At 49.6% G+C, this 17,485-nt stretch overlaps 6 protein-coding genes across 6 annotated transcripts; 4 read left to right on the forward strand and 2 right to left on the reverse strand.

The window, feature by feature from the left end:
• Positions 1–133: 133 nt before the first annotated feature.
• Positions 134–2,306, forward strand: N7500_002188 (putative HMG box transcriptional regulator; the record flags this gene model as incomplete). Its single annotated transcript, XM_056673334.1, has 3 exons — positions 134–470; positions 599–744; positions 798–2,306. The coding sequence occupies 3 exons, from the start codon at positions 134–136 to the stop codon at positions 2,304–2,306; spliced, it is 1,992 nt and encodes a 663-aa protein (XP_056533859.1).
• A 373-nt stretch (positions 2,307–2,679) lies between these two features.
• On the forward strand, positions 2,680–3,648 carry N7500_002189 (uncharacterized protein; the record flags this gene model as incomplete). Its single annotated transcript, XM_056673335.1, has 1 exon — positions 2,680–3,648. One exon carries the CDS (start codon positions 2,680–2,682, stop codon positions 3,646–3,648), a length of 969 nt encoding a protein of 322 aa, XP_056533860.1.
• A 203-nt stretch (positions 3,649–3,851) lies between these two features.
• Positions 3,852–6,490, forward strand: N7500_002190 (DEAD/DEAH box helicase; the record flags this gene model as incomplete). Its single annotated transcript, XM_056673336.1, has 2 exons — positions 3,852–4,398; positions 4,443–6,490. 2 exons carry the CDS (start codon positions 3,852–3,854, stop codon positions 6,488–6,490), a joined length of 2,595 nt encoding a protein of 864 aa, XP_056533861.1.
• Positions 6,491–6,777: 287 nt separating this feature from the next.
• N7500_002191 (ribosylnicotinamide kinase) lies at positions 6,778–7,839 on the forward strand (the record flags this gene model as incomplete). The annotated part of the gene is made up of 2 exons (XM_056673337.1): positions 6,778–6,950; positions 7,026–7,839. The coding sequence occupies 2 exons, from the start codon at positions 6,778–6,780 to the stop codon at positions 7,837–7,839; spliced, it is 987 nt and encodes a 328-aa protein (XP_056533862.1).
• Positions 7,840–8,018: 179 nt separating this feature from the next.
• N7500_002192 (uncharacterized protein) lies at positions 8,019–10,658 on the reverse strand (the record flags this gene model as incomplete). Its single annotated transcript, XM_056673338.1, has 3 exons — positions 8,019–9,956; positions 10,019–10,459; positions 10,521–10,658. 3 exons carry the CDS (start codon positions 10,656–10,658, stop codon positions 8,019–8,021), a joined length of 2,517 nt encoding a protein of 838 aa, XP_056533863.1.
• A 482-nt stretch (positions 10,659–11,140) lies between these two features.
• On the reverse strand, positions 11,141–13,068 carry vosA (the record flags this gene model as incomplete). Its single annotated transcript, XM_056673339.1, has 10 exons — positions 11,141–11,404; positions 11,478–11,621; positions 11,700–12,042; positions 12,098–12,206; positions 12,261–12,307; positions 12,362–12,446; positions 12,503–12,648; positions 12,699–12,768; positions 12,862–12,929; positions 13,022–13,068. 10 exons carry the CDS (start codon positions 13,066–13,068, stop codon positions 11,141–11,143), a joined length of 1,323 nt encoding a protein of 440 aa, XP_056533864.1.
• Between the last annotated feature and the right edge of the window lie 4,417 nt (positions 13,069–17,485).

Raw genomic sequence — 17,485 nt, forward strand, 5'->3', positions numbered from 1 at the left:
TCGCCTTCGACACCCTTTCATTAAAAAGTATTAAATGTCTTACGATCGAGTTCTCCCTAACCCTGTTGCTCTACGCTATGAGTCTGCCCAAGTCACTTTGCCTAGACCGAGCAATTTACTCGACCACAAAATCATGAACGAAGAATTGTCCAAGTCAGGCATGGCCATGAGACACCCGGATGGTCCAGTTGGCACTTCCGTCAGATATCAAGATCCTCGATCGACCGGGGTACTGCAAACACATCAACATATCTCCCTAACTGCATCCAAAGAGGCACACAAGATGTCAAATGGTTCTCTCAAACCTGTCGGCCCCATCATCTCCACCAAGGAATTGCCCATGCGGGAAAGATCAGACCGATCATCATCTTCGTCAGCTAGCAGTACCAGTCCCGTCAAATCACAGAAAGAGAGTGCCATGCAGTTTTGCCTCTGTCAACCGGATCCGAAAATTCCCCGGCCTCGTAATGGTGAGTCGAGACTGTCCGCACCGTCACTAGAGCTTGGCAAGTGCTTTTTCGATTGTTTCTTTTTTGGTCATCATTAGCCAGATCTGATCTTTCGGAACTCATGGACATGACTAATTTTTTTCGTTTAGCTTTTATTCTATATCGTCAGCATTATCAGGCCATGGTGGTCGCTCATAACCCTGGCTTGGCCAATCCCGAGATCTCCAAAATTATTGGAGAACAGTGGAGATCACTTTCGGAGGATGATAAGAGTAAATGGAAGGCACTTGCAGAGGTAGGACCAAACTCTCTAGTAAGGTGATTTCAGAATGCTGACAATTACGCCAGGAAGAAAAAGCTCGGCACCAGCAACAATACCCTGACTACCGCTACCAGCCTCGGCGGTATGGTCGGGATGGAAGCGCCCGAAGTGCAGCCTCTGGTATTGGGCACAATCCATCTGGATCATCACATTGCAACAGATGTGGTGGCCGACTGATGAATGCACCCGCTTCCCCTATGACCCCGTTCACACCCAGTAGTGGGCCTGGGTATCGGCCACCATCAAATTTCTCAGTATCATCACCACACCCAAATGGAATGCCGCCAAGAAGCGTTCAAGTCCGTGAAAAGGATCCCAATCCAGTACCAAAGTCGGCAAAGGTGGACCATGATCCCCGTTCTCGCCAAAGACACTGGGAGGATTCCGGTGGTCGATCTCCTGATAATAAACGGCGCCGAGTATCCCACGGCTCATTCAAGCCGACGTTACACCCCTCCTACCGGGACCGCAGTCCTGGTAGTAGCATACCGGAGTCACCGCACCCGATGTCCCCTTGGAGTGCTCGCCCTGATATGCCGCCACGCCATCTCCTCATGCTTCAACCACAACGCCCATATCAAAGTGTACCGGGACAGCCACATCCCGATCCCAGTCTGAAGCTACCGCCACTCCAGACAACACCAATGACTCCCATGACTCCCTATTCACAAGAAGGAACCAGTGTCGAAGCAAAAGTCATGACAATCCCCTTCCTCAATAAGATCAAAGTCCTTGCCAAGATTTCCCCGCCACTCCTCCCCTCATTCCGCGACGGCATCCCCCCAGCCCGCGGCCCCGTCATCGCCGTCGACGGCCAAGACCCCGACCTCGTCCAAGCAGCCGTCGAATACCTCAACAATCTTCTTAAAAAGGAAACAAAGTACAATGTACGGGTATTTGACGGTCCAGAAATCAAGCCACCCCGACCCACCTCCACAGAAGTAGGCCAAATGGGCGACGCCACAGTCGACTACCTCAACACCATCTCAGCCTGGCACCGGATCTCTGACGAAGTCGTCAACTTTGTGAAATCAACCTCAAGAGCTGGCTCCGTCGACGCTCGCTCCACAACAACAGACGAAGAAACCACCGCCCCAAATGTCTCCCCCCGTACCCTCATCCCCAAGACCGCAAGCATGCAAATCCACTCCCCAGCCCAGTCAAGCGAGAACGGCTCCGAGGTCAGCGCCATCACAACAGGCAGTCACTATGTCGTGCCGATCGCGCTCGTCCCGCGCTACCAACTCACCACGGCAGACGCATTCGCCTGCTCCACGCCCATCGGCGACTCCTACGCGCCGCTCGATCACTGGCAGTGGATGGCATCACTGTGGCGTGCCTGTGTGGGCCCCGATATCACAGTTTACATTCGTGAATGCAGTAAGGAGGAGCTGGACCGCATGGGTGGGAATCCTGTTGAGGTGCGGCTACAGGATGCACGCACGGTCGTGCTAAGGAAGGTTGTTGGGCGGGATTTAGAAGAAAAAGCCCTTAAGCGGATGGGTTTTGAGATTGAGGACTTTTTGACTCAGTAAGCTCAAGCTCAAGCCTGCCTGAGGCTAGACCGTTGGATGGGAATTTTGTGCATTCAACGATTCATGGGTTCATTGATTGGGGCGCGGATAGACTAGATCGTGGTAAATTGTTGATGGTTCATCCTACTTTTAATTAATAATATTAATAGTGGAGACTCTGTAATGATGTTAATCCAACAATCGAGATGTAAACGCGCTCCGTATCGAGAAGGGGACGTTGTCCTAAAAAGCCGACCCGTGGGCGCTTGGACCCCCTAGATCCACATCCAACCCGACATTGCAGAGCCGCTTATCAAAAGCGGTCGCCCTTTCTGCCAATCTAGTGTATCTTCTGATTCCATTTGTCTTCTCGTTCTTCTTGCAAGTATTCACCATGCCGGAGCTCACTCAATGCGCTTGTGGTAACTCGAACAGGCTACCAATACTTGTGAGCGACTTTCCATCGGGGCTTCCACGATTTCCCGTTGCCCCGCCCAGGCCTCAGCATAATGGGAAGCTTGAAGAGCCAGAGGCAATGGATGAGCCTCTCAACCCTTTCGTCCCAGAGGCGACGGATGGGCTTCTCGACTCCCACATCACAGAGTTGACAGATGAAAATATTGATTCCCACATTACAGTAGCGATAGATGGGCATCTCAACCTTTCCAACCCAGTGGCAAACGAGCCTCTTGACTCCCACGCCCCAGAGGCAATGGATAATCTCATCGATCATTATATCCCAGCCGGTGTTTTGGGAAACTCCGCCCTCATGCCCCGTTTCCCGGACTCCGATGTAGAGATACTAGAAAAAGACGAATGGATTCGCACACGCGCTCTCAACAACAGCGACAATGTACAGATTTTCGTGCTACCAGACGCGCAGCGGACCCACTTGAAGTCAAAGGTCAAGCTCATATCCGCTCTCAAACGCGTCATGTCTAAGATTGACCGGTCCGCCGAAGCATGGTATGGCGTGATTCCTGCCAATGCTTCTCTGCTGATCAACCCTCAACCCGATAGCGAAGAAGAAGAATCTTTATATTATATATACAATACGCTGCAACAACCCAAAGCAGACTTGAACCTTGTAAAAGATCCCAACTCGCGAAATGTTATGAGGGAATTGCTTGATGATTCTGTTCGAGGTCTTGAAACGACGCTGTATGACTTTCAGCGTGAATCTGCTGCTGCGATGGTTCAGCGGGAGACACAACCAGCGCTAGCTCTTGATCCGAGATTCCAGCATTGGCGGGGTCCGACTGGGTTGGAGTTCTATTTTGATAAGGTGAAGGGGAGAATCGTGAGAAACAAAATATTGTATCCCGAGGCCTGTGGAGGTGAGTGGTCATATATTCACTGCTAATGTTCGCAATGAACATTGGGGCACGCTACCTTGGTGAAATATTCTGACTGTTACTAGGAATTTTGGCAGAGTCCATGGGATGCGGGAAGACCCTCATCAGCCTTGCAGTGATATTAGCTACACGAGGAAGTTTTCCTAAAATCCCGGTGGAGTATCAAACACTCAATAATCCCGTCAGGAACAAGACTGGAACATTAATGAAAATGGCCGCTTCTGCTGCTGGTCGTTTTTCCTTGCCCTGGAAGGACTTCTTTGACCGAGAGAAGGACAAGGGGAAACATCATATTAACTGTATAGAGGCCTGCATGAGCGACAGTGGCTCCTATATTATACCGGCCCCAAATGAACGTCAAAAGCGTGAATCAAAGTATGCCCAGTCGGCAAGGGAAATTCGTCTCTGTTCTGGTACACTCGTTATTGTCCCGGAAAACTTGGTGGACCACTGGGAACATGAGATCGCTACTCACACTAGCGATTTGAGGGTCCTAGTTCTGCGAAATAAGGACAAAACACCGTCGACGGACGAACTTTTAGACTTCGATATTGTGCTCTTCTCCAAAGGCCGATGCAACAGAGAGAACCCAAAAATAGGCAAATCTGGACATTATCCTATTGTCGATCTTCACTGGTTGCGAGTCATTGTTGATGAAGGACATGACCTTGCCGGCAGAACAACAGAAATGGTCGACTTGCTAAAAAAGCTACACTTTGAGCGCCGCTGGATCATTTCGGGAACCCCCTCTCGGAATTGTATGGAGTGGAACTCAGCATTGCTTCACAGGAAGTAAACACAGATGATACCGAATCGTCGCTCGACGGTCGCGCCATCTTGCAGAGAGCCAGAAACGCAGGCGGTGCCCTAAAGCATGAAATCAAAGATTTGGATAAATTAGGCTTGATGGCTCATGATTTCCTCGATCTAAAGCCTTGGTCCAACAATCGCAATAAGGATTGGAAATCGGAGTGGGATACTTACACAAGAACGGTGGGTGAAGATAGAATTCCTCGAAAATCTCCCTCTCTACGCGCGACCCTTCAAAGTCTTGTTGTGCGGCACCCGTACGAAACGGTCAAACAAGAGATCACTCTTCCACCACTGTATAACAAAGTGGTATACCTTGAGCCAACCTTCTACGACCGGCTATATATCAACATATTCCTTTTCACACTCGCTGTCAACGCCATTACATCTGAACGTGAAGGTCCCGACTATATGTTTGGTGATAACAAAGACAGCAAGTCTAAACTCACTGAGTTGATACAAAACTTACGTCTGGCTGGATTCTGGTGGGCTGGCTCTGATGATGTCCAGAGTACTGTTGACATTGCTCTTGAATATCTAGAGGAGAACCAAGAGAAGATGACAGTGGCAGATTTCAATCAATTAAGACATGGAATCCAGATCGCACGAAAGGCAATTGCCTCCCCCGGCTGGAATGGATTCAAGAAAATGCATGAGATGGGAGTCTTTGTTCGGCATTTCCCAGAGCATGCTCGCAACATGTGGGCCCTTGATCCCCTTGACGCTGACCACGAGCCTCTACTCATGGGTATGACACAGGCGCGTCGCGCGCAACAATTTGTGATGAACCATCTCCGCACACTTGATCCCGCCGAAGGTATCGCAGGAGAGGGGATCAAAGTTCGCCGAGAGCTAGTCAAACACAGCCAGATAGCTACTCTTCCTCACAGTGGTGCCCCCGAATCGGCAAGTTCCACTGCAAGCCCATCAAGCTCGAAAAGGAAAAGGAAAGAGCATACTTTCACGAAGAACATCTTCCGCACCCTTCCAGAGACTTCGCCCTTGAGACAAACAAAACTGGAAGGAGTCACATCGGCCAAGCTTCGATACCTGTTGGAGCAAGTGCTAAAGTTCCAGAAGATCGAGAAGATCATCATCTTCTATGAGCATGACAACGTCGCTTCCTGGGTCGAGCAAGGCCTGGATCTAATAGCAGTCAACTTCCGCACCTACGCCAGTACCTCAAGCATGGGATCCAATCTCAAAACCGAACATTTGAACAGTTTCCGTCAAACCGAAGAGGTCCGTGTCCTGCTGATGAGCGTCAAAGAAGCCTCGCACGGTCTCCACATTCCCGAAGCCTCACGGATGTATATCGTCAACCCAATCTGGGAACGTAATGTGGAGAGCCAAGCCATCAAACGAGCCCACAGAATCGGACAGAAAAGACCTGTCTACGTCGAGACCCTCGTCCTAGGCGATACCCTCGAACATCGGATGCTCAATCGCAGCAAAAACATGACCGCCGAGGAGACGAAGCACGCAGGAGATAACCCGCTGAAAGATAGTACCATGAGCGATATTATAAAGAATGAGCCCTTCCTGCCTATGCTCGACGAGGCTTCGGCCAGCATGGCTCCGCTGACACATCCGATTGGGCTATTTGATCAACATCAATTGCCGATTCCCGATGATGAGACAGACCCTGTGCGCGTGCCTTTGCGGCAGCGGGGACAGCGGAAAAAGAGACAGCGGTCGGGTCCGGAATCGGATGCAGATGCCAATTCTGATTCGGCTGGTATCCAGGGGCCATCAGACCAGCGGCGACGGATTGTCTTTTTGAGGCCTCATCAGGTTAGGAGTGAGGGTGCCGTGGTTTCGCCACCTGGGCCGCAGCAGGCTGTGCCCAGGTCGAATTCGACTTCTGGTGCTGGGGTTTCTGTGTCTGGGCCTTCGCGGACTGGTTTGGCGGAGAGTGCGATTTTTATTAACGATGATGATGATGAATCTGGCCCATTGCAATCTGTGCCGACGCACTTGTCTGATTTTCCTGGAGGTGGTGTTGACCAACGAGTTTCGTTGTTTGGGCCATTCGTGTGATATATATCTGCAGTTACGAACATAAAGCTCTAGACACCATTGGATAACGGAATGTGTGTACCATTGACTCTAGATGTAGACCATTTAGACACATTTCCCGCCTGCTAGATTATAATTGAACACCACAACAAATTGTTCCAAAGAGAAAGGCAAAGAGAGTCGAAGGAAGCATGGATATCCATGTGGATGACATACATGTGCACTAACCCCAATTAGGCTTAGCAAATCTGCTTCTAATCCCCCCACACCCCACTTGAGCTTTCAATTCTCCAAATTTCCAATTGACCATGAAGTCTCATGAAGCCTTGATTATAGGGATCTCCGGTCCCTCGAGCAGTGGCAAGACAACCCTCGCACGCTTACTGCAGCGGGTATTCTACGGGGTGAATCTCAACCCAAAAGACCAATGTCTAAATACGTTCATAATCCACGAAGATGACTTCTATTTCCCAGACGATAAGTGCGTACACCTCATGACTTGCATCCCATACAACCTCTACACATTCACACCAATATTACATACTAACAACCCCAGAATCCCCTATACAACAACCCGCTCTGGCGCCAAAATCCAAGACTGGGACACAGCCGCCGCAATCGACATCCCCTTCCTCTCGCAAGCACTGCGCTACGTGCGCGACAAAGGCACCCTCCCACCACGACTGCGCAGCAAGGAAGACCAGAATGATCAGACCTCTTCGGGCGTGTCGGACGAGCTAGTGCAGGAGTTGCGGGGTGTTGTTGGTTCCCGATTATTGGACAAGACGGGGAAACGCAAAGAGAAGACGATTGCGTTCTTAGAGGGGTTTTTGCTGTTCGCGCCTCCTAGGTCTGAATCTGAGAAAGAGGAACATGTTCTCCGTTCTGTTCATGATGCTATAGATCTTCATTTATTCCTGCCTGCGGCGTATGAGCTTGTGAAGGCTAGACGGGAGGGGAGGAGTGGGTATGTCACTGTTGGGGCGGCGCCGGAACCGCCAGTAGAGAGTACTGGGGAGGGGGGACATGGGGAGACGGGGATGGAGGTTGATCTCAATGCTGAGGATGATCGTCCACCGCAGAATTTCTGGGTCGACCCGCCTGGGTATGTGGATGATGTTGTTTGGCCGCGCTATGTGACGGATCATGCTTGGTTGTTGACTACTGAGGGTGAAGGTGATGATATGAAGGGGCACCAGGCTTTGGGGGAGGCTGATCTAGTTCGCAGGGTTGGGGATGGGACTAGAGTAAGGACTGATGTTGGAGTTGAGGTTGCACCGGGCTGGGGGAGTGCAGGGATGGATGTTATTCTGAAGTGGGCTGTTGACTTAATTCTGAGATACTATTTGGATCGAACTTTGGTAGAATAGCATATATATGATCTAAATGGTGGAGGAGACAAGGTATCAATAGAGCTTAAGCAATAGATGTTTGTCTTCTATGTTTGCGATCTGCTAACTGCATGGATGTCTTCAATGCTGCTGTTTCTCATCCACGTCCCGGTCATCTCCCTTCATAAAGATACTGAGCTATCCCCATTGTCAAAGATTTACTCCCGTGCAATTGGTCCTCGCCACCCGAGAAGATAATCGATGCGGTCTCTCAGGGGCACTGGGGTAATTTCGGCAGGTGTGTGCTGAAATTCAGGTCGACGCAGCGCGGGCCGAAGGTCAAACTCCTCCAGGGCCTCGTTCGCCTCAATCTCAGCATCAGCATTGGTGTAATTCTCTACGTAGTCCGTATAGACATACACTTCGTTTTGGGGGCACGAAGTGTGCAGAGCAACGGAGTCAAAACGGAACCCGCAATTCTGCAGCAAGTGTGACCAGTAGAGGGTGTGAACAGAGGCCATGAACGCACAGAGGTTGAAAATGACTTTGATCAGAGTCCACAGTCCACGCACAGCACGGCGTGGCTTCTTTGGCTCTGACCGGGCGACTGGAGCCTCGGTATTTACAGACTTGGGGGCCGGAATCTCCTCAACGAAGGTTTGTATACTTGTAGACTTGAAAGCTTGCGTTTTGCGGGATAGAGACCCAGTCAGTTCAGACCCCAGAAGATCTTCATATTGGAGATACGAAGCTGGATCCTTGTAAAATGGATTCAACACTCCAGGCTCGTGAATGCCGGTCCCATCATGGAGATGTGGAGTTTTCTCAACTGATGGCTGAAAATGGTTAAGCCCAGCTTCCAGACAACATGGAGATTGGCACCTAGTATGACCAGTCTGGCGCATTGGAGAGAAATATTCATGCCTGGGGCCACAGGCGGCGTAATCTTCTAAGAGAACGGTTTCAATATCACTGTGCCTGGTCTTAATCCATGGCAACCAGGTGAGAGCCTTTTCTCGTGGCAATTTGACTTCCCATGACACCGTGAACATATCCAGAGCTTGAGGGGTGCTGATGATATTGATGCGCGAGAGTCCAATTCCATATACATCTGATGTTGGTTCCGATGCCGGCTGGAGTCGAATACCGTTGATCACTGGTTTCTGAGCTTCAAAATTGGCCTCGAACTCGCCTTCCGGGCCGCCATGTACAATAAGGGAAAATTTGCACTTCTCAGCCCAGAAGTTGTGATTGATGAGATCAATGGCACAAACAGCGTTGTATTTGACCAAGTAGGACGACGGATCAGCCTCCTCCACCTCAGCTTGTATGACTGCATTGACTTTATGGTCCTTAAGTGGCCCGTAGAATTGTGCATTGCACTTACGAAACGAAATCACGAGGCTTTTCCCACCGTCAAACTGGGCCATCAAGCAACTTTCCACGAGTGTATGTCGTTTGAAAGATGAAGTCATGAATTCCATTCCCTGGCCCGGGGGTGTTCGAAAGTAGAGATAACAAGACTCAAATTGGGCGAGTCGAGGCAGCCCACTAACAACCAACTCCCACCAATCCTTCGATTTTCCTTTCTGCAGTCTGACCTTAAGCGAAATCGCGATTTGATATGTCGCGGGGTAGACACCGGGAGATGTCTGTATGCAAAGAATGTCATTTTCCAAGACGAGCTTGGGCCTTTTGGCAATTTCCACAAACGTTCGGGGGAAAGGGAGTTTATCACGGCCCGAAAACAATGATGAAGATCGGATGGATTCAAGGCAAAGAAGCAGATCTTCGCTTTCTTCGTCACTGTTTTCGGTATCAGAAAGGCTTCCGTTGCACACACGAGTAGAAAGTGTATCATAACTCTGCACCCGCAAGTTCGCTTCGGTGAGGGGTTCGGTGCTGGACAAGTCAATCTTTCTGGGAATTTCTGCATTGTGGCAAAGAGGTATTTCATCGGGCACATCTTGAAGGCCGACAGTCACTCCCTTGCTGTCTAGCGAAGGACGCTCAGATGTAACCTGGGAACTTGACACTAGAGCTGGAGCCGAATATTGAGGCGGGATGTTCTCGTTGGTCACACTGGTTTTGTCCAAACTGGGAGAAAGGCTGCGAATGGGACTAGGGGTGGAGGTCACGATACTGGTACTAGTATCCTGTGGCACAGGTTCCAGTTCCGGTAGGTCAGTCTTGGTCATCATGACTTTGTGCCTGGTACCTTGGTAATCATCGTCAGGGGGATTGAATCAGGCAGAGAAGCAGCCTTGGCGGTTCTCTTACGAGGGTTCGGAGAATTCAGTCCACCGAATCTATTGACCTGGCTCTGCATCTTGCGAGGGTCGGAAGAGATTGAGATATCCGAGCCATCAACCTGGGTCAAGATACCTGCAGTATGGCGAGAGACAGGGTTGTCATCCCGCGGACCGTCATGGACAACAACACTTCCAGATTTCGAGATGGAGGGATTATTGGCAGGATATCTCTCGCTCTCAACACCATATTCCTGGCCTGGCTGCCAAGTCTCTTTTCCAGGTGGAGTGTCGTCATATTGGGTGAGTTCAGGCTTCAACCGAATGACCCAAGACGGGCTTTTGACGACGGTTGGCGACTGAACGTTGAGGACTGGTAAGTTCAGGTTAGGATGATCGCGGGCCTGTAGCTTAATTCAGACGAGAGTCAGCACTAGAGAGAAGATTCTAGGCTTGATGTTTCAGTGTTACCTCCATGGCGATTGTGATGGAGACTGGATCCTCTGGGCTACCACTCCAGTCGCACCACAAATCGAGATTGCTGAGAGGGCTGTCATTAGGGTTCATGGCGGTTTCCGTAGTCTCCGTAGGCTCCGTAGTAGACTCCATAGTGAGATGAAATCAGTGAAGATGAAATGGGAGAATGAAGAAATGAAAATGTAAACTGATACAAGAGAGGAAAGTTGAAGATTGAAGAGAAGTTGAGGAAAAGGGAAGCTTGGAAGGTAGCAAACCTAGGAAGGTACGTCAAGTTAAGCCATAGCATTTCCACCTCATACATCGTCAAATAAAAAAAATATAAAAGCAGCACTTGCAAGCCAGTGATACTGCTTTAGAAAAGAGGGCCTGTATGTACAAGAAGGGCTTAATAATAGTCTCACTTTTCTCCCAATCCCATGAAAGAAAGACCTCCCCCTTTTATATCCGCCAGCGCCTGTAAAAAAAAATAATAAAAACCTTTAGCCACCCAGTTCAAGCATCAAGCATAAAAAAAAAGAATAATGAAACACTCCTCCCAGTCTATCAAGACATAAGAAATAAGAGAGAAAAAAAGATAACATAAAGCCAGAACGTCAAGGACGTCAAGCAAATCATTGGGGCGTTCCATTCGTGGAATCAGGGGGATCAAAGGTTGCTGGGCCGGCCACGGAGCCAAATCGATCGCCTTCGTTGACCATTTGAGATGGAAGAATAGGGGTATTCGCCTGAGTTTGGTCGAAATAACCTCGCGTGGATCCATTGGTTCCCTGGGGATAGTCGCGATTCCGCTGCAGAGGAGGGAGGATAGTCGAGGTGGGAGGGTATCCGGACCGGGTGTATCCCTGAGCTAACATCGCTCCAGTCGAATCCGGGGTCTGTCTCGGGTCCAAAATCCTTAGCTAGGTATTCTATTCCACACTCTCACTGGTTCGCAGAGGGGTGCCGTACAGGAGTGCCAGGCTGGTTCATCGCCATCAATTGTCCCACAGTGGCTTGCTGCTGGCTAGAGCGGGTTTGACCGGTAGGGTCGGGAATTTGGGACATGGGGGCTGACGCTTGCATGCCTGCTGATGCTTGCATACCCGGGTACATCTATTCACGGAGGTCAGCTCAAAGAGTTCCCAAGATCTGCAAAAAAGGGGAGGGGGGCAAGGGGTTGAGAATACGCACCGCCGCATAATCAGGCACCACCTGCCCCGTGGAGTAAGTTTGCATAGCACCAGGCGTTTGATAAGTTGCTGGCTGACCAGTGTACATGGCAGCTGTTGGTTGGCCATATGGATCCATCTGACGGGCCATTCGACCATCCACATCATAGAGATTCTGCTGTCTGCCATAGTCGATCGAAGTACGATGACGTTTGACCGGCGGCTGCTGACCGTAGTACCCATACTCCCGGGCCGCCGGCGGATAGCCTCCGTAGCTAGCTGCTGGAGGAATCTGCACCGACTGACGCTCTGGGGATCGAGTAGGGACTGGCTGATGGAACTCGTCCGGCCGTGTCGTTCGTTTTCTGCGGTTATTAGCTACACGCGCTTGACATTTCCCATCACGTTCATCGCACGTACAACATGGTCCGAGGTTCCTTCCGAATGCGCAATTTCACACCCTGATCCGCAAAGGATCGGGAAAGGTGAGTTGACTCCATCATTCCAGGGAAACTCTTGGGAGGAGACACTGCGAGCTTGTCAAAACCTAACTATGCCAGCTCTCTCCACGGCAGATTCTTACCTGTGAACCGCTCTGAAATTACGGTCTTCAAGTAGGAGACACGATCCCTGTGGGCTCTTAGCTTTTGAGATTCAGAATGGGCTCCCGACCGTGCTACTCACTTTCGCATCTCGAACAAGGTAAACTTCAGGCGAAACTCGCCCTCGATTTTCACTGAGAGATCTCCAAAGACGAAGAACCCTCCGTCTGCAAACCCTGTCAGTGAACAAGCCCCATCGATTTCAAGACCAGACAGAACGAACCGCTATTGTCCACATCCTTCAACCGGTGAAGTGACGAAACTAGGGTTCCTGCTAACGCAGTCGACGGTGCAACGGGCACCGGACGATCTTCTGTTGCATCGTACAGACTGCAGCACATGAAATAGTAAGGACTTTGCAGGTAATGCCTGTGCCCAAGTCAGCCACCCGCTCCAAGCCACGGTGAATGCACACTTACTGTGCGAGGTAGGTGCCTTCCTCTCGCACCCGGAGCTGGACGATCGGGGGCGGATCGATAGGTTTGCGCTCTGCAGGCGCCATTAGATCCCGGTTCCTTCCCTGTCAGTTCCCTCTCCGCTTCACAGACGGGAGACTAGGAACAGGAGAGAGCTTGAACATACCTTTTTCTTTACCCCCCGCCACGCGGGCCCGATTGGGCTGCTGGCGAATGATCAAGTCAAAGTCAGAACTGGTGTTGTTCAACATTGTCAGTGGGATTCCCTGGACGACCGCGTAAGAGTTGCGACCCTGTCAAAGTAGACACGGGAAGAACAAACTCACCCCTGAGCTTCGCGCGAGAGAGAGGCGTCGGAGAATGTCGCACTCATCAAGACGAGTCACAAACAAACGAGGGAAAGGTGGAGGGAACCCCGAATTTTTGAGGTTGCTTTGAAAGACTGTGAACCACCCAGATACGCAGGTCGATCCTCGGGAATACAGTAGACCAGGTAGAAGTGATCTGTGGTTTTACAAGGCAAAGTGCGAAAAAAAGGGAACGGGTCTTTGGACCGAGAAGAAATCCAGTCAGAAGAAGATAAAGGGAACGAGAACCCTGGACGAGTCACGATGTCGTCGAAGAGGGGTGCTGTAGTGGGGTAAGGATTTTTTTTTCTCTTCTGATTCCTTGAACTTCAACCATGGAAGAGAAGACAAATGAACGACACGAAGTGCAAAGAGAGAGAGATGGTCAAAAGGTGACGAAAACGGAGTGGTGTCGTCAGTTTGCAAGCGGAAAGAGCCAACCGAGCACGGTTCCAGACAAAAACCTTAAGCGGCTCTCTCTGGGTAATAACGGTCCCCCGATATATTGGAAGTAGATGATCCGACCGTGAATCTAAAGAATATTTATCAATAAATTTGGGGGAAAAAAAAGGATTCAAATTCAGGAAAAAAAAAAAAGATCAAAATCAATTGGACCACAAGCTTCCAAAATCTCACGGTGTTGAACAAATCAGATTCAAAGAATCCCACAAATCAAAAAAAAAAAAAAAATGAACTAACCCGATGAATTATACAGAAACCTTTTTTTTTAGAAAAAAAAAAGAAAAAGAAATTGTTGAAATCGAAATCAAAAAGAGATCCTCAAATTATACACAGTAACAATCTCTTCGAAGACGAGATCAGCTGAGGTGGATTCTTTTTTCTCAAGCGTTCCTTTAGGGGGAAGAAAAGCCCAACCGATAAAAAAGAGAAAAGGAAATCAAACCCGTAGACGGAAGAAAAGTGGAATAGGTTCAGCTACCCACGGTCCAGGGGGCGATCCGGATCAGTAAACTTCTGGCTTTCTCTTTCCGAAATAGAGACTAGTCCAACTAGTTTAAGTCCGCGTCTGTTTCTTTGTCAAAAAGCCCACAAAGTTGGCGCCGGCTATGCAGGGTGATCAGACCCGGTTTTTTTCTTGTCGGCCGCAGAAGGTGGTCTAAACGCCAGGTGGACTCGGGCCCTGGTCCGGCGTCTAAGCATTCCAGTCAAAAGTGGAGATATGCACGATCAAGCCGCATTGCCTATGTCCGGGGGTCGTGGTCTTGGTCTCCACACTCGATCTGAATTCTGTAATTAGCTTGAATGTTCCAAACGTCCAAGATAGACATGCGAAGGAATATCTCCTGGCGGTTATAGCTGCCGCCTGTCAACCAAAGTTTTCCAACTTTGGTTCCAGAGTTGAGTTCCTTATGTCATCCCGAACCAAAGAATGCCCTTTAGGCCCTAGACCTCCCACATTCGCTTGGACACCTAAACAAACAAAAAAAAAATCGAGACAATACCTTGATCTTGATACCCGGAATACTGCTTGTTTTGACAAATCCAATGAAATATCACGGGCGATTTCTTCGATTGTGGGGTCGACCACTCGAAGAGATGTCGGAGCCCCAGGTGAAAGGGCCGAATGCGCGTTCGAAGACTCGGGTCCGGCACTGTCACAGACAAGGAAATCGATCTCAACAGACACAATCGCCTGCGGTAGCACGTTGTAAATCCCAATAGCGATGGTCAAGCACCTTATTCTGACCGAAAACGACGAAACGACACATGCCGGGTCATGATGCGACAGTGGGAAGCGAAAAGGGGAAAAGGAGTCGAAGGCGAGGAAAAACAACAAAGCCAACAAACGGGACTTGAAGAGGATGTTTAAAGGGGGGGAGCATAATGCAACCACGAACAGCGCATCACTGCACGCAGGGCTTCCCCCGTGACGGATCACATTGCCTGAGAGATATGCAGGCCCGAGATCCCATGCAAGCTACTGTATGTCGACTGCAGTGGGGCCATGGACGCTGGTTGGCTCCAGCGACCAGAATCCCCGCGAGCTATAGGGCCAGGAATGCATCAGCCAAAAGAAAACACATCAATACCGCAGATCGGGCGTTCGTCATGATAAAAAAAAACCGGGTACTTTCTAGTATGGACTACGGGGGCTGCTCTGCGCCACACTCGCTGACCCTCGATTTGCGGCTGTGGATGTACGGTACTTTCCCCCTTCCTTTTCAGTCACCTTCCAGATGGGCTTGACTGCATCGGCAGTGCACAGGTGGATCCCACATCCTAAGGTATTAGTTTCTTTCCGCGTCATGCCGAGGTACTAGCATTCCACACTCTTTGAGCATGTGTTTGTGCTTTTCGTTATCAGCTATTAGGGCCCGTTATTGGAATCGGAGAAGAGAAATCCCAAATTCTAGCGTGCATGCAGTTATTCTGGGGTCTGGGTTGGAAGTTGCCTCGCGGCGATAACCATATCACTCGCCAGCATGTGATACGGAGGGCTGCAGGTGCAGTTGGCTATGACAAGCATTCCTGTCACAGTTAACCCGAGCCATATGGGATCTATCTCCGCATGATGGGATCTTGGATAACAGCGATCATATGCAAGGGTGAGCAGGAATAAATGATCCAAGGGCGTCGATCAGCCTGACAAAAGTTCTGCTCCCAAAATTGGATCATGCAGCCAGAGTGATAGCGGCGTTGGCATCTTGAAGTGACTGGAGCAGAAGGGACCCGCTGAGGGGGGGTTCGGCGCCAGGGTACGGAGTACCCAGATCCAAGGGAACAACGTCTGCGATTCGCTGGACTGGTAAGTAGAAGCTGACAAAAAGGGGGGCCAACTAAGAAAGACAGAAAAAAGTGAAGTGAGGGGGTGAGAGCGGAAAACACACCATAGGGTACAGGTATTGTCTAATGGTCTGACTGGGTCTGAGCTGTGATTCTTATCCATTGCATTATGCCACAACAAGTTCCTGGGAATGCAGTTGATAGGCCCGAAAAAAACCCACAGCCCTAGATGCACATCATTATGCGACAAGCAACCCCCAGCGCTGGGAGCACGACCTGTCACTTTCATTTGACTTCCGGAACTTGGCTCCCGCGCCAGGGCAGTACTCCCAAGTCTTGATCTTGGTCATGGCGGGGGAAAGCCATCATTTCCTTTGCTGTAGTCATGATTCAGATGTGGAAACCTAGCACGACTATCCAGACGCTGGACGGAATAATTGTGCAAAGGGTGGCTGTGATACTGGCGCTAACTGGTAGGGAAAAGAAGAGAGAAAAGAAGAAAAGAAAGTTCGAGTGCGAAAAACGAAAAATTAAAAGTGACCGCCAAAAAGGAAGCGAATTTTCGAATTTTTTTCCCAATTTAAAAGTACAGCGCACACCCTGGCCAAAAATCCACTGCGGCCCCGATTGGAAAAACTGGGAACTTGTTAATGTCGACGTCGTTCTTCTGACTACAGTAATAATAATAATAGGACCTAGAGAAGCCTAAAAGGGACCCGTGGAGAACAATCCAAAAGAAAAAGAGAAAAAAAAAGAGTAGGACGAACCCCTGTTCGGCACGAAGGAGGGAAAAGAAAAGCCAATGGAGCACTGTACTGGGGCGGGATAGGGTTTTTTTTTGACTGAAATCGGCGTGGAATTACTGGACCTCAGCGGATTGCACAAGACAAAAGTCAAAAATCAGGGGCGCATATCTGACAGCGGCAATCTCCATTGAGAACCAGTGGTCAAAAGCTGCTAAGAGGCGCTACTGTGTTTATGCTTAAAATGGCTTGTGATGGTTCCATGGTGGTTTGGGGTCCGTTCCATGGTTGGGTTCCCTCCCTGACAGCTGTCCGTCCACGTTGGCGCCCTAGCCGATCTTATGTCGATCCATCGCTTTGGACTCCTCGTATGATTGGTACTATGTTGCAAATTAAGACAATTTTGTGTTCTTTCTGATCTGTATGATATGATTCTCAGCAATGCCCAAAATGACTCGTAATTCGTATCTGCTAGCCTAATGCGTGGACTATTTACGGGCGGGTATCCATTCCAATGCAAGTTTCACCTTCCTAAAAAGGATTGGTCTGAAACTTCCCTTGTGTGATAACCGATAGACTCGCATGCAATGATTGTGATATTTTTTGATTATTGCTTGATGTTCCTGTGTATTTTCGGTAGCCTCAACCCACTGCAGGTCTACTGCAAGGATTATACGGAGTATCCTGGACTCATGTTGAGGATGTGCCCCGAGGCGCCCCTATGGAACACATCAGATAGCCGCGGATTAGCCACAGCCACTCCGTGTATAGATCAGTATTACGCGTTTCCCTCGCATACTACACTGTAAGAGATCCTAGGATTACAATTGGTTATTGGGCGAGAAAGATATCAATATGTATCATTTCCAGTTGCATCATTTTTGCCTACCTAGTCAGCGTGTCCTGCGCGGTATTACACTTGTTCTCGAATATATCGCATTCAAGGCACAGATCT

The sequence above is a fragment of the Penicillium coprophilum genome (assembly GCF_028826855.1).
Source record: "Penicillium coprophilum strain IBT 35676 chromosome Unknown utg000002l_segment0_segment1, whole genome shotgun sequence".
NCBI lineage: Eukaryota > Fungi > Ascomycota > Eurotiomycetes > Eurotiales > Aspergillaceae > Penicillium > Penicillium coprophilum.